The sequence below is a fragment of the Acanthochromis polyacanthus genome, chromosome 1 (assembly GCF_021347895.1).
Source record: "Acanthochromis polyacanthus isolate Apoly-LR-REF ecotype Palm Island chromosome 1, KAUST_Apoly_ChrSc, whole genome shotgun sequence".
NCBI lineage: Eukaryota > Metazoa > Chordata > Actinopteri > Pomacentridae > Acanthochromis > Acanthochromis polyacanthus.
The window spans coordinates 18385854-18401504 of NC_067113.1; the positions used below are offsets into that span (position 1 = coordinate 18385854).

General features: G+C 40.1%; 1 protein-coding gene and 1 long non-coding RNA gene across 2 annotated transcripts; one reads left to right on the top strand and one right to left on the bottom strand.

Annotated features, from left to right (window-relative positions):
- The first annotated feature begins 4821 nt into the window (after positions 1–4821).
- On the top strand, positions 4822–8017 carry LOC127533953 (uncharacterized). Its single transcript, XR_007941853.1, has 4 exons — positions 4822–4928; positions 5457–5531; positions 6725–6839; positions 6936–8017. It is a non-coding gene; the product is annotated as an uncharacterized LOC127533953 (long non-coding RNA).
- A 110-nt stretch (positions 8018–8127) lies between these two features.
- On the bottom strand, positions 8128–15604 carry ap5m1 (adaptor related protein complex 5 subunit mu 1). The gene is made up of 8 exons (XM_022193277.2): positions 15387–15604; positions 12987–13647; positions 12673–12900; positions 12430–12569; positions 10649–10734; positions 10441–10553; positions 10133–10229; positions 8128–10046 (listed from the first exon to the last, which is right to left on the bottom strand). Exons 1-8 carry the CDS (start codon positions 15452–15454, stop codon positions 9964–9966), a joined length of 1476 nt encoding a protein of 491 aa, XP_022048969.2. The 5' UTR covers positions 15455–15604; the 3' UTR covers positions 8128–9963.
- Between the last annotated feature and the right edge of the window lie 47 nt (positions 15605–15651).

The window sequence follows — 15651 nt, forward strand, 5'->3', positions numbered from 1 at the left end:
TGCAAAACTACTTTTCAGCTGTCTTGAACTGGACAACGGCAGCTGGAATCCAGTCATTAGGATACTGTACTTTCATTTAGTTAAGATGATTCAAAAATACAAAAAGAGTAGCTTGTTACTTTATCCAGAGGTTTAGCTACAGTTCAGGACACTGATGTCATGAGGATTTAGTAATACCAGAGCAAGTTCACTTGTTACAATTAAAATACACTTTATAAACACTCCCAGTCAAAACTCTGTACAGTACACATCTTCTCATTCAGTGCTTTTTATTTATTTGTATGAGTTTCTACATTGTAGATTAATACTGAAGATAAACACTTTTTTGTTTACAAATAAGTATTCATTTCTAGTTTTGATGTCTTCAGTGTTAATCTACAACATATAAAATAGTTAAATAAAAATATTGAATTAGAAGGTGTGTCCAGATGTTTGACTGGTAGTGTACCTCAGACTCTCAGCGTGGATAAGGAAAAACACTGCAAATATAACTATTGGGTCATTCCAGGTGAAATGACCAGATATTCCTTTGGGGTGTTACCGCACCATTTTCAAATTAGTCCTAAACTTGTATGCCATTAGATAGTCACAAAAGTACTTTCTATGCAAAATTGTAGGCCTGTAGCTCAAATAGTTTCTGAGTTGTGGGGGTCTGAAATTTTCAGAATATGGGATATAAAAACCTCGCCAGCGTTTTTTGCATCTTTAAGTGGTTATTTCTCAGCCTCTAGACATACCAGAGAGCTGTGAGTTGGTAAACAAGGCCTCTGCATGTAGCTAGTGCCCCACAAACATCCCCAGGTGTTTCCCTACACTCTGCAGGCCATGGGGGCTTGCCTAAAAATGCTAAAAATTAAGAGATACCTACTCACGAGTGGAGTTTGGGACCTTAAAAGTACTAGAAATACTGCACAGAAGTGTTCTGACACCCCTGGGTGCCATTCTACACAAACTTGTGTTATAACTTAGCAAACTGGAGCTTTCTAGGTACCTCAGTTTGGAAAATATGAGCTCCCAAAGTTGGACGAGATTTTTAATTGGCTATTTTTGGTGGCAAAAATCTCAGTGTGTGACAGGTACCAGAGACCCCAAATTTTTCTACAAGACAGTTATATCTGTCTTCTATCACTGTTCAAAAAAGCAGCAGGGTTATATTTGTAGTTACTGAGATATTCTTAGGAATATCTGGTCATTTCACCTGGAATGACCCAATAGTTATATTTGCAGTGTTTTTCCTTATCCACGCTGAGAGTCTGAGGTACACTACCAGTCAAACATCTGGACACACCTTCTAATTCAATATTTTTATTTAACTATTTTTTATGTTGTAGATTAACACTGAAGACATCAAAACTAGAAATGAATACTTATTTGTAAACAAAAAAGTGTTTATCTTCAGTACTAATCTACAATGTAGAAACTCATACAAATAAATAAAAAGCACTGAATGAGAAGATGTGTACAGAGTTTTGACTGGGAGTGTTTATAAAGTGTATTTTAATTGTAACAAGTGAACTTGCTCTGGTATTACTAAATCCTCATGACATCAGTGTCCTGAACTGTAGCTAAACCTCTGGATAAAGTAACAAGCTACTCTTTTTGTATTTTTGAATCATCTTAACTAAATGAAAGTACAGTATCCTAATGACTGGATTCCAGCTGCCGTTGTCCACAAGGTCTAGTTTAGACCTTGTGACACAAGAAGGGCATTACACTTTTTGAAGGTAGTCACCTTTAACAACTAACATTTCAAAAAGAACAAAACATACATAATACTACCATTGGAATGACTACTAATACTTGTATCCCAAAGTACTGAAAAGAAAAAAACATTTTGACATTACCCATCCCATTTTGAGTAAGAATATCTCAGTAACTACAAATATAACCCTGCTGCTTTTTTGTACAGTGATAGAAGACAGATATAACTGTCTTGTAAAAAAATTTGGGGTCTCTGGTACCTGTCACACACTGAGATTTTTGCCACCAAAAATAGCCAATTAAAAATCTCGTCCAACTTTGGGAGCTCATATTTTCCAAACTGAGGTACCTAGAAAGCTCCAGTTTGATAAATTATCACACAAGTTTGTGTAGAATGGAACCCAGGGGTGTCAGAACACTTCTGTGCAGTATTTCTAGTACTTTTAAGGTCCCAAACTCCACTCGTGAGTAGGTATCTCTTAATTTTTAGCATTTTTAGCAAGCCCCCATGGCCTGCAGAGTGTAGGGAAACACCTGGGGATGTTTGTGGGGCACTAGCTTCATGCAGAGGCCTTGTTTACCAACTCACAGCTCTCTGGTATGTCTAGAGGCCGAGAAATAACCACTTAAAAGTGCAAAAAACGCTGGCGAGGCTTTTTATAGCCCAAATTCTGAAAATTTCAGACCCCCACAACTCAGAAACTATTTGAGCTACAGGCCTACAATTTTGCATAGAAAGTACTTTTGTGACTATCTAATGACATGCAAATTTAGGACTAATTTGAAAATGGTGCGGCAACCACCATCTGGTGAAACCACACGGAATGACCCTGTTGTAATGAAATTATATATACAAACAGACACAGTCTATAAGGCTTAATATTAGGTTAATATTTAAGACTTAATATTTTGTTTTACTGTACGACAAATTATTCCTAAGACATATTTTAATAGAAATTAAGTTTAATGCAGGCTCACAGCCCGATTAGAACACATCCGATCGTTGTTGTTTCAACCATATACATGCATTACAGCCGAGTATTTTTAGCAGAACTAAGTAATGTGATTTATATAATCTTAGTAATCTGCAAAGTGCATTGCATTGATTTAGCAGCGATGACTTTGCAGAAGTCTTCTCGCAACAGTATATTATGCTGTGCCTTCCTGTGCTGTGCTCTGCTGTCATTTACTGACACACGCAAACATACAGTATGCAGAAGAGAGAATCCACTATAATTTATCCTCTTTCACACAGTCGGTACTAAAAACACATAAGCGCTTGGCAATGGTCAAAGCCCAGAGGACATGTGTGCCTGCGGAGCATAACAATGTGATCGGCACTTGTCAAAATGACTTTCTAGTCTGGCATAACATGGAGACAAAATTAAATTTTTGTCCATATAGTGCTATTGAGATGATGAGAGTGCCAGTGGAATAATTTCTCAGCCTTTTTCCACCACCTTCTTTCACACACAGTCCCAGGAGTCACACCAGAGTGCTGTTATGGTGGAGTGCAGTCAGTGAGTCGAGACCTCTAATGAAGCATTTGCTGAAATGACAGTTTCAGTTAAACAGTTGTGGTGGCATTTTAACATATTAAAATAAATGAGGTAGAAGAAGCAAAGGAATGTATAATATTCAAATCTGAATTATAATGGCCACTGGCACCGAGCTGGATGCTGATAAAAGACATTAATCAGAGGGGTCTTAAACAGTCGATGTAAAATACTGCTTTGTGTTTATTAATTCTTAGAAAGGGATCTAACAAAATAAGCAAATATATAAAAGGAAGAATCACAAAACCCTTCTTCAAGACTTAAATGTCAATTGGTGTTATTTGCAGGAAATGTCTCAGTTTTTTAAACATTACAAAGCAAAGAAATGGAAAATGTGTCCAAACCGCAGATGCACCAAATGGAAAACTAAATAATTTAAGTTTAAGACAAAGCATCTACAGCCCTGCAACTCTATGAGGATAAATACAAGTGATGCTGCTGGGAATATTAGTATAGGACAAAGTAAACCAGCACCCAAAGGCCAAATTTCATTGTTGAAATTTCTGCAATATGTTGGTTAAAACTATTCACCTCTTGATGGCACTATGGGGATCATCCTCTGGGCACCATGAATGTTTGGAAAATCTCATGCAGCAATCCATCTCATAGTTGTCAAAATAATTCAGTCTTAACCACAACAGTGGACTGAAAGACTGACACAGCCATCCCTGGAGCAGCACAGCTACTGTAGACCAAGTATACTGTAATATATAAGGGGGAACTGTCTGACAAATAATCACAGAAACAGTGTATAACTACAACCTGGCATGCCTACATGTTGTATGACCCACAACTGTAGCACTTCGTTCACCCCCTGTGCTTTTATGAGCACTTCTGGAGTCATATTTTTCAGTTAGTTAGCAACTTTCCAACGAACCTGCCTCTCTCTGTGTCCCTCTGGGGTTTTCAGATAGCAAAGGGGGTGCAGGAAAATAACAGGCTCTTTCAGGCATTAACTTATGAGTTACAAAGTAACCTGTGGGGAGAGTTGCCATAGAAACGTAGCTCATTATAATGAGAGACTCAAATATGAAAGCAGGGACAGAGTACGCGCTACTCTTTTAACCACAACCAAAAATTGCATTTGTCCTTTGGCAGCAGACAGAAACGATTTGGGACAAACATTAAGTTTGCCAGCAGGGGAGATGTGAAGAGCACGAGGTTTGCCGCTGGAACAAACGGGACGAGGTGGAGATTCTCTTTTAAAAGTTATTCTGTGACTGATGAGTTTTTTAATGGACAGGTCGAAATACCACAGAGATGCAACATTTAGATGAGACATGTCAACAGTGTAAGTGGACTTATGTTGACAGAAACCTCTTGTGACTGATGAGAAAACAATAAAAAGGTGAGATTATTTTTAATCTAAATACCTATCAACTTTAAGAAAGATACTGTAGTTATTAAACTTTACAAACCTAACTTGTAGCAGAGCCAAAGTATTTTATCGTGTCAGTTTTCTGGATAGAACAATGGGCTCCACACACTCCAGACCCAGACTGCGTAAAGTTGCCCCACGTAATAGTTTGCAAGAAAATGTAGAAGAGTCCAAACCACAGTGGACCCTCCCTGCTCTCCCACTGACAACGGAGCAGCCATCAGGACCTTTGGGACGGAGGAAAACGACTTTGCCTCCACTGAAACAAGAAATAACTCTTTCTTCACTCTCAGGTTAGTTTGTGCAAACTTTTCCATTCCCACATGCTTTTATTCATTATGTTTTGACCCATCCCTCTGTGTTGTGATACTGACTGTGTGTACATGTGTGTGCTGTAAGAACCGCGCTCTGCTGGAACCTTGCCCTCAAAACAAAGCGACAATTCAAGCATCATTCTTTCTCATCCCCCCAGAAGACCCCAGGTTAGCTCGGCAAAGTTTGCTGCCTAATACACTTAACTATAACAGGCTATTCTGCCTGCTTCATAAGAGAAGCTTCTCATCTGTTCAATCCTGTGTTGGGACTCTGGGAGACATAATTTAGCATCATTGGTTCTGACTGCTTGTGATTTTTACCCAGACATCCCATCATTATCTCTCCTCAGGCACTGCAACCGCTGGCCCTTCAAATTGGCCACACACGCACTGCCAATCAAATTGCCATGGTAATAAAAAAAAAGAAAGAAAAATATCTCTCTGACTGTCCCAGTATCACCCTCATGCCATCTCAGAATCCAATAAGGAATTTGATGTTTGTTGTAGGCCAGGAACCGCAGAGATGGGGATGTCCACCAGCTTTTTACAACCGGCCAGACAGGCACCGGCAGAATGATTCAGGTAAAGCATCTGGACAAAGTATGGAAGCGGTGAAGTGCTTCTGTAACATCAATAATTCAGATCATACATTTTTACATTGAAAAATTGTGCAGCAGTGCTTGAGAGAGAGAAAGAGAGAAAGAGAGAAAGAGAGAGAGAGAGAGAGAGAGAGAGAGAGAGAGAGAGAGAGAGAGAGAGAGAGAGAGAGAGAGAGGTTCAGCGAACGATGGGGTGGAAAAGAAGAGGAGGAGAGAGAGAAAGACAGCTGTGAGCTGTGAGCCCTTCCTCTCCCTGTGGATCTGATTAAAGTGCCGGTGGAGTGGAAAGTAGGGTGGTCTGCAGCCATGACTAGCCCTCAACGGGTTCTATTTTCAGGGTACAGGGAACAGAAAAGCCCCTACCATCAGATCCAAACTTGTAGACACCAAGAAAAGCATAGTGTTAACACTTTCATGATTCTTCCAGTAGAATAGTTTGCTTCAAATTCACTTCAGTGAATAATAATACACTTCATTAGTTACAAATCCCTTAAATCATGCACACTATTGCAGTATATTTGTAAATGTGTGTTTTTACAGGCGTGGAATTAGTGATCAGTTTCTTTACTTAAGTAAAAATACTTATACAACATAAAAATGTCGAACATCTAAAGGTTCTGCATTTAAAATCTGACAAATATAAGCTAAAGGTACTTGAAACATAAAAAGCAAAAGTAGTTGTTGTGAAACAGCTCTTATCAGCTGCATTTTTATACGGATTACCTATACCATATATGCAATTTGGTAGCATTTATTTTTTGTGCAATATTGGATAATTTGACATCTTTGTTGCTCAAACTATTATTTTAGGGAATACTGTTATAAATAATTTGGGGGGTTCTGTAACTACTGACAACTCATACACCTAATCAGACACTGCTTTGTTTTTTTTTGGAAAGGAGCGCATACCAACTTGTGATTTAATCTGAAAAAAAAACATTCCATTCTATATGTCTGTCATATTTGATATAAAATCTAAATCTAAATCTATAAAGAAACTATCACATAAAGGTAGTGATGTAAAAATGAGAGAATTTCTCTGAGAAATGAGGTGAATAGACGTATGATGTACATCAAACTGGAGCTACTCAACAAAAATATTATAAAACATTAGTGATGTAAATGAACTCTGTTACTTTCCAACATTGGTGTCTTGTGGCACTGCGGCCTTTCTAGGGAGGATTTCTGGAGGCCCAGATATGTCTCAGTCAACAGACTCGTCAGCATCGTCAAACTCACCTCAGACAAGCCAGAGACAAGAGAAGACATAAAGTTGTCTATACAGCCACCGGTAGGCTCATGAATGACTACCTTCCTTCCTGATACAAACTCTGAGTCTAGTGTACTGACTGATTCACTTGCTTATTTTTTTAATTTGGCCTTTTAGTTGGAAGTCCCAATGCAGAAGGGATCCAAAGGCTGACACTCGTGAGAAGGCCCACAGAGAGGGACGTCTTCTGGGATGAGAGCACAGGACAAAGGTTGGACCCCAACTGCCTCCTGGAGCCAAAATCTCTCTTTGATGAAGAGACAGAATAACCAGCCGAACAAACAGCTTCTGTGCACTACGGATAGAAGAAGAGGTTGAGCTCATGGTCTTAAAAGCAGGAAGTAAGAAAAGAAATGTTCAACAAACTGGACATAGAGGGCTTTTTTTTTGATAAAGACGTATCATGGACAAGTGGAAGGAAAACAGCGAGGAAACGGCTGTAGCAAAGTGCAGAGACGTAGCTGGATGAGCTGAGTCTGCTTGAAGCTGTCAGACAGCGAGGATAAGAGGAACAACAGGGATCCTGGACTGTAAGCTGGAGCAAGAGCACTTCGTATTGAGTAATCAGGATTAGAACAGATAAAACCTAAAGTCAGGTGATGCCAATTAATTACTAAATAGCTATTGCGTAATTTGGCGAAGACAAATCTACATTAACAAATTCAAGCTTTCTGAAATGAACATGTTCTGTCGCTTCTTTTATGTTTAGGCATGAAATCAAACTTACAATATGATGAAATCTCTTGATGTTGAGGACATATTCCTAAGTTTATGGTGCCCTCTAGGGATGAAAGTGATGCACTGACATGAGAAGTCTTGCTAGTGGTACAGTGAATTCTAAAATTGTACGACACTGATATAAAACTTCCCAAACAAAACGTCAGATTCACTTCAAAGACTCAGGATTCAGATCGGCAAGCTTTGAAGCAGGTGCTTGTCTATTATTGGATTCTGGGTGAAGAGATCGACACAAAAGAATCCTCCAGTTTCCAAAGATATCCTGTTTTTTGAAAGTAAATAAAAGCCTCTTGAAGAATAATCAGACTGAAAACAGGAAACTGCTAATTGCACCATCATTCTTGAAGTGGTCTCCCCGAGTCCAGCTCTTAGCAGACTTAGAGAGGCTGAGAGGAACTGGACTCCTACCAAACACCTGGGGCCACAGCGGCTGACAAAAGCCTGGTCCTCGGGCACGATGTGTAAGATGAACACTGCTGGGATTACATCGCACAGCAGGGGGAATTAATTCAGTGCAGATAATCTGGCAGAGGTCAAGAAAGTTCAATAAAAGAAACATGCATTCAAGAAATCAAGACAGCCTAACGTGAACTTTTATTGTGCGCTGCCACTGGGTGTCATTATTGTGCTGAGGGACACAGTGGATTGAACTTCCACAGTTAAGTGGATAACAGCTGCAGTGTGTGTAATAGTAAATCAAATGTTTTGGTATGGAAAATCTTTAAGTAGAAAAAACTTCATTTTGAACATTTACAGCGAAACAATATAATGATGTTTTTAAATGATGCGTAACAACCCACGATGCTGCTTTGCTTTCACAAGTCTATTTTGACCAGGTGACTTTTATTCTGATTGCTGCACAAACGGGTTATTTTATTATATGTGTGTCAACATGAGGAAACAAAGATCAAATAAATGAATGATTGTGAAAAACAGAGCGATTAAATGCCCAAAGCTATGGACTGGAGGCACCGGAGCAGAGCAACGCATTAAAACGAGTCCACCAACTTAGCAAGCTATTCAATCAACAAAGCAAAGTCTGCCAGTGAGAGGCCACTGACTGCAGACTTGAGGAGCCAGACTGACCACATATTGGGACACTGAGGAGATTTAGAGTGGCCCGACTCTTCAAAAAACTTCTCCTTTTCCAGTTCGCTAGCCACACACACTGGGCCTTAAAGCCAAATCATCGTGGAGGGGGAGAGCCGAGAGGTCTCGGTGTCTGCCACTCCGTACTGCTACATAAAAAGAAGGTGAAGGATGCCGTGTGAGCAATTGGTTCCAATTGACAGAGGATTGGTCATGGTCAGCCTTCGGAGTGGAAATCCACGTGAGAATGTAGCATTTGGACCAGCAAGGGGCACAAGAGGCCAACAGCAGACAATGAGGCCACTCAGAGGAGTCTGGCTGCTGTGGAATAGTGTGGCACAATCTCCTGTGATTTAACCCTTCATCGGCTGGTTATTCATTCCACTTAATACACTGAGGTGGAGTTTATGCAGTAGAAATGTTGCATAGTAACACGCATAGATCAGGTACGGCAAACTGTGGAAAACATCTGAAGCCAAACACGATTTTCTTTGTAATTAAGCATCACATATTAAAGGAAGTCAACCTTTAGGGATTGTGTTACATCAATGAAAATCAAAATCACTGACTTTAGGTTCTACATTAATTGAGTTTAAGCACCTTTGCAACCTCGACAGGCAGCCCAGCCATTACCATCCTTGTGACTTTTTCACCAATTAGGCAGGTCCTGCTCACTGAATGGGACCGGCTGCTTTAAAGTCTCAGAGGGCCAGAGGGGTCAGCGCTCAATCACAGTCTGCTTGTGTGTTTGAACTAGCCACTAGTTGACAGGGCGAGGACCGGGTCAAAAGAGGAGGGGGTGGGGGGAGGGCGAGTGATTGGTGTGGGTAAGGACTCCTGCCAGCTCTAAAGAGAAGCCTTTTGTAGCCAAGACACTGGCCAGAGCAGCCTGGCCTTTCACAGTCCTGCCGCCCCTCTCCACCAGGCCTACAACAGCTGATGACAAGGCCCCAGCTGCTAATTATCCGGCTGATGGAGAGTCACTGGAGTGGGACTGTCAGAGCAAGGGGTGGCCCTTGTGTCTGAAATGGGATAAATGTGAGGGAGGGTGAAGGCTGGGGGATAAAAGAAGTTGAAATGCGGGAGCAGGTATTTTTTTAAAGCGTTAACTATCAACAAAATCAACACTTCTGCCAGCCAAAGTTTGGACACTGTGAATTACTTGTAAATGTTAGATAATATGTGTTTCGGTATTCTATTATTCATGAACCATCCAGTAAAACAGAATAGCAACAAATGAATGTAACTGAGCGCAGTGTTTCCAGTCTTATGAATGTACCGTCCACCTTCCCACCGAGGTTGTGTGTGTGGATCTGTGCTACATCATCATCGGTCCGGAGGATACCGGAGCAGCACCTGTTGAATTCCATATGAAGTAGTCTTTGGAAATAAGTTCTCGGGCTGAGAATAGGACAAAGAAACTACATTTAGTTTCACATGAGATAAATGCAGCAAATATCTCCACTTTAAACCTACTGAGAACTTACATGTAACAATCCGTGGCTTGGCAGAGGAATAAACCTGCACTGAATGCTGGTCGACGGAACACCCAGACAGCGTCATGTCAGGCACTTTGAAATACAACTGTGAAGAAAATAGTGAAATTGTTCATTATTTCACAGCACAGTGATTGTATATTAATACATTTCTCATCTATTTGAATACATCCTATTAGAGATTAGCTCTAAATATACAAACTGAATCATAATTTTTCTAATCTTGGCTTGAAAACCATAAACATTATTTTGCTGACATGTTTTGAATGGCTGATATTTTGTAGAACATAATAATTTACTTTAATGTAGGCCGTGAGTCCTGTGCAGAGGGGGTCAGAAGGTCCATTTGTCGGCCCAGAAAAGCTGATCTTTCCCTCCATTGTGACCTCATGAGACTTTGGAAACTTTTGTCCTACATATTAGTGAACATAAAAGATGTCACTAATTACCTTTTGAAACATACAGCTACAGGGAAAAGGATATTTTACACAGAAGCACAATGCTTACCCAGGGCCCACACCAGCAGGTTTTTCTCCTTTGAAGTATCCAGCTGTCCATAGCTCACCTTCACGTCCACAACACTCATCTGATCCCTGCAGAACACACAAAGAGCTCAGACAGATAAACTAACAACCATGCTGAACACTGCAGCACTCTGGAACATTTTCACCTTCATCTGCATGGGTTCAGACACATTCATTAGTATTGCAAAGTGCAAGCAAATAGTGAAAGATCTGACAAAAAATTGGAGATTTCTATTATCCCTGATCCTTCAAAACACGTGTAAACTTGACCCCAGAATGACCTTTTGATAAAATAATAAGGGAGTTTTTTAAAACAAATTCTGGGATATTTCTGTTACGTTACCACATACACTACTATTCAAGAGTGTGGGATCACTTACAAATGTCTTTATTTTTAAAGAAAAGTTTTTTCAATTAAGATAACATTAAATTAATCAGAAATACAATCGAGACATTGTTAATGTGGTAAATGACTATTCTAGCTGGACACTGTTGATTTTAAACAAAATATCTACATAGGGGTACAGAGGAACATTTCCAGCAACCATCACTCCTGTGTTCTAATGCTACATTTTGTGAGCTAATGGTGTTGAAAGGCTACTTGATGACTAGAAAACTCTTGTACAGTTATGTTAGCACATGAATAAAAGTGTGACTTTTCATGGAAAACATGAAAATGTCTGGGTGACCCCAAACTTTTGAACAGTAGTGTAGTTACATGATGAAGGCTGCCTCTCAAATTATTTATTTTTTCTTTTTATTTTAAGTAAAAAAAAAAAAAAATCTAACTACATTCTGTTTCATGCAGTGTACATATTATTGAGAAACACTACTTCATAACATGGTGCCTTAAGCTTTTACCATTGCAGCCTGTAGTGTGAAATGAGCTGTCATCTGTCTGTGAGCTCTCAGTGACTCAAGCTTGTTTATCCCAGTGAGAGACACTGTGATGCATGTGATGTAACTGTGCAGAGGACTGAGAGTCAGAATGGACAGAAAAGCATGCTGGCTTGCACACTGCAAAATCTGATCAGATGTAGTAAGACATGCAGGTATTTTTGGCTTCACACATTTGACCTACTATCAATCAATCAATCAATCAGAGTTTATTTGTATAGCACTTTTCATACAAAAGTAGCACAAAGGGCTTAACAATTTAAAAACAAACAATAAAAAACAATAAAAAGACAATGGCCCACATCCCTCCCAAACCCTGCCCCACAGCATACTTCCTAAGAACACACAGACATACACACGCAGACAGTCAGACACACACGCACACGCACACTATTGTAAAAGAAATAATAGTGTCTATTTACTACTATGTACTATGTACTATGTACTATGTATCTACTATGTACTGGGACTATACTAAATATTTTTCTGGTGTACTGTGTAGCATGGTAGTATGGTAAATTGAATGCATCCAGAGTTTTAGAGTCAGGGGTTAGGTTATCACATTTTGTACACTGGACTAAGATTAGTGCAGGTGTTTTCTATACAGTCGCACAATCTGAATAATGATGCTGGAAGGCACTAATACATATTTCAAACACTCATGTAAGAGACTATAAAACTCTCTTAGATGAATCTTTGCCATAAAAAGCATTTTGAATGTTGTGAATTACTACTGTAAGGTTCTAAACCATGATGATTGTCCAACACCATTTAGTTTGTCATCATGCAACAGAGACATGTTTCTCACTGACAGGATCATATTTAAGATAACGCAGAGCAAGATGTGGTTATGCATATGCTGTTTACCTGTTAAAGAACGGCAGGCGTGCCTCACAGTACTCAAAGCTGTTCTTCACACTCTCGTGAAGTTTGAGGGTTACGGCCACATGGAGCTGGTTCTCCTCTTCCCTCAGCTGATAGGAACCAAGGATGGGGGGAACAGGCACCTGATGAAAAAGTGGAATTTAACTTGGTATTATTCACAGAGTTACCACATATGCATGTAATTATAAAGCTGTTTGGTTGTGTGCCTTGTGTTAAAGTTTATACCTGAGATGTATAGCTGCATAGTCTGAAAGGTTCCAGGGGAGGAGAGAAGGGGAACTTATAAGGTCCAGAGAAAGCTGAGCTGTCACAGTTATCCACACTGCTGGCAGTCAGGATACTAGAATCCAAAGAGGTGACACAGGGATGGACCAGGATGTCCTGCAGAGGAGAACCATTTGGGGGCAGTGAGAGGGTCACCATCACATTTGGGAGCACTCCCTCCACTTCACACTGTGGACAGAAAAGTAGAAAGACATAAGATAAGAGACAAAAAGTTGGAACGTTAAATGCTTTTTTTTTTTGCACCATGCACTTACTTTGCATGACACAGTGCCAAAAACATCCCACAGGTCCTGTCTGCTCCGGCTACCATACTGCATGGAGCGTACGGTTTCTGTCAGTGCTACGTTGACCACAGCTCGGCCTCGGTGTAGGCCTGTCTTCCAGGCAGGCTGCTTCTGGTTCCCAGTGACAGTGGGCACTGTGGGTGTAGCAGGTGGCCCCAGGAGTGGCACATCAAGTGGTGTGCCAAGTGGACAAACCTGCAGGAGGACAGAGGGCAACATTGCCAGACGAGAGACCAGTCCCTCACCATCAGGCTTACTCCCTGAGCCAAGAAGAAAAATCTGCAGGCCTGCCAGAAGCGTGAGACCCTGAGAGACCGACAGCAGGCTGGCCAGAGGTGGCCGCGGCTCAGGAGGGACATCCACTAAAGGCAGGCAAGCCAGGATAAGAGGCCCTTGTGAGATGACCAACATCGGCCAAAGTATCCCCTTTTCAGGACCATCCACACGCAGCTCCAGGGCTGGTGACCGCGGACGGTGAAGGCAATCATCTCTGACAGCTACATAAGCCTTGTCTGGGTCTGACAGTCCCAGCTCAGTGAGAAGGAGCTGCAGGATGGTGCTTTCTTCTGGGACTGCCACATACGAGGAACCTGCCAGGATCTTTGCTCGGTGCTCCACAGTAGAAAACCTCCTGTGGGTGGAGAGACAATGAATTAGAAAACATCGTTTATTTAAATAGCACCTTATCATCCATAGAGGATAGTGTTGTACAGGCAAAGGCAAAAAACAAACAAACATGCAATAGAAAAATCCAAAATACAGCAAAATAAAATGTTATCAAATACATCAAAAACACAACAGACAAGCTGGATAAAGTGAACACAAATTGTATAACAGATTTCTGTGAAACAGGTTCATCAAAACAAGAGAAAAAGACAAGAGAAATCAGAAAGTGCAGACAAATTTATTAAAACTACAGGCAATTCAGACAAGAGTTTAATATTAAAAAAGATTAACTTTTAATTTAAGTTCTAAGGGGAGCTGGTTCCACCAACGGGCAGCATAATGAATAAAGGCTGTATTATCATGACTAGTCTGAGCACTAGCTGCACATCTGAGTGACCAGACATGTTTTAGTTAATATATATTTAAAATATTTATGGCCCATTCCATTCAGAGACTTAAAGACAATAAGTAGGGCCTGAAATTTACTTCTGTCTTTACCTATAAGTCAGTATAGGGGTTTAAAACTTGGAGCATTGTGTTCTCTTTTCTTGGTGTTTGTAGTCTAGTGGCACCATTTTGAATGAGTTGAAAATGTCTAATAGTCTTATTAAGGAGTGCATTACAGTAACATACTTCACAAGTAATAAAAGCATGAATGAATCGATTTAAATCTTGCTCAGATACAAAGTTTCTGATTTTGGCTATATTCTTAAGGTGGCAGAATGACAGTTTAATTACATGTTTGACCTTTTCTACTGAAATTTATACTCTCATCAATGATCCCACTAAGATTTTCAATCCGAGTGTTATTTTTTAGTAGCCAAAACTCAGTGAGTGCCGGCCTTCCTTTTTTTTTATTGCCAAACAGAATCACTTCAGTTTTGCCTTTATTAAGTTGATAGAATTTTTGTTGCAGCGCTACACAGATTGCAAGTGTAATCTGCAGAGCTTTAACAAGCAACACTAAAGTCTTGGAAAATCTAAAACAGGGAAAGCACGTACAGATGGAATGAAATGTGTGATAGACATAACTACAAATGACATTAGGATTGAGATTATGAATGCTCAGGACAGATCCTCTGCCTTCGAGCTATGATCTGAGCCACCTGAGAGACAATTTTCCAGTCTATCTAGAACTAGTTCATAATATACAGCGTCAAACACTGCACTAAGATCCAGTGGTATCAGAACTGTTGGGCTGCCTGAGGTATTGGTTTTCAAAAAGTTTGCCGTTTCAGTGTTTTTAGATCATTTTGTCAGATGTCACTATGGTATACTGAAGTATAATTACAAGCATTTTATAAGTGTCAGCTGCTTTTATTGACAATTACATTGAGCTTATGTGAAGAGATTATATTTGCAGTGTTCATTTTTCTTTTTCCAAGATCTCTACAATCCACCCTGGCATGCTGTCAATTAACTTCTGGGCCACATCGTGACTCATGGCAGCCCATTCTGGCATAACCAATGCTTGAAGTTTGTCAGAATTTGTGGGTTTTTGTTTGTTAGTGGAATTTTTGTTGTTGCTGTGGGATTAAGTTTATTTTTATTGCATGCAGAGATCACTCTTCGTAACATTCTGCTGTATATACAAGTTGCCATCATAAAAACTGATTTAGCACAATTTTGTATAAATGTATAATTGTGTCACTCTCAAAACGTTTGGTCAAGGCGATATCTATGAAAACAAAGTCAGTCACAAACCTTGAGAAGCGTATTGACACATTGTCTCCTTTTTCTTGAGAAATAATCCACAACGCACGTATAGTCATTTGTCCGGCTACAATACAGATCTCAATTTATATATAAAAATAAATCTGCGACTTCAGCTATTTATATTCACATGTTGTCGTGCAGTTAGATTGTGATATTTCTCTGGCTGCTGTAAACATCCACTGCTGTCACTTCCTTCCTGCTGCGGTCTCATGTGACATCCGCGACCAATCAGCTGACAATTGCGCCTGCGCAC

What these genes read in the sequence shown, in the direction of transcription:
- ap5m1 (XM_022193277.2), bottom strand. Translation starts at nt 15,454, where the DNA reads ATGACTATACGTGCGTTGTGGATTATTTCTCAAGAAAAAGGAGACAAT. An exon ending in TATGCAGCTATACATCTCAG is followed by an intron (nt 12,570 to 12,672) that starts GTATAAACTTTA and finishes CTTTTTCATCAG; the next exon opens with GTGCCTGTTCCCCCCATCCT. An exon ending in GACTCACGGCCTACATTAAA is followed by an intron (nt 10,230 to 10,440) that starts GTAAATTATTAT and finishes TTTTCTTCACAG; the next exon opens with TTGTATTTCAAAGTGCCTGA.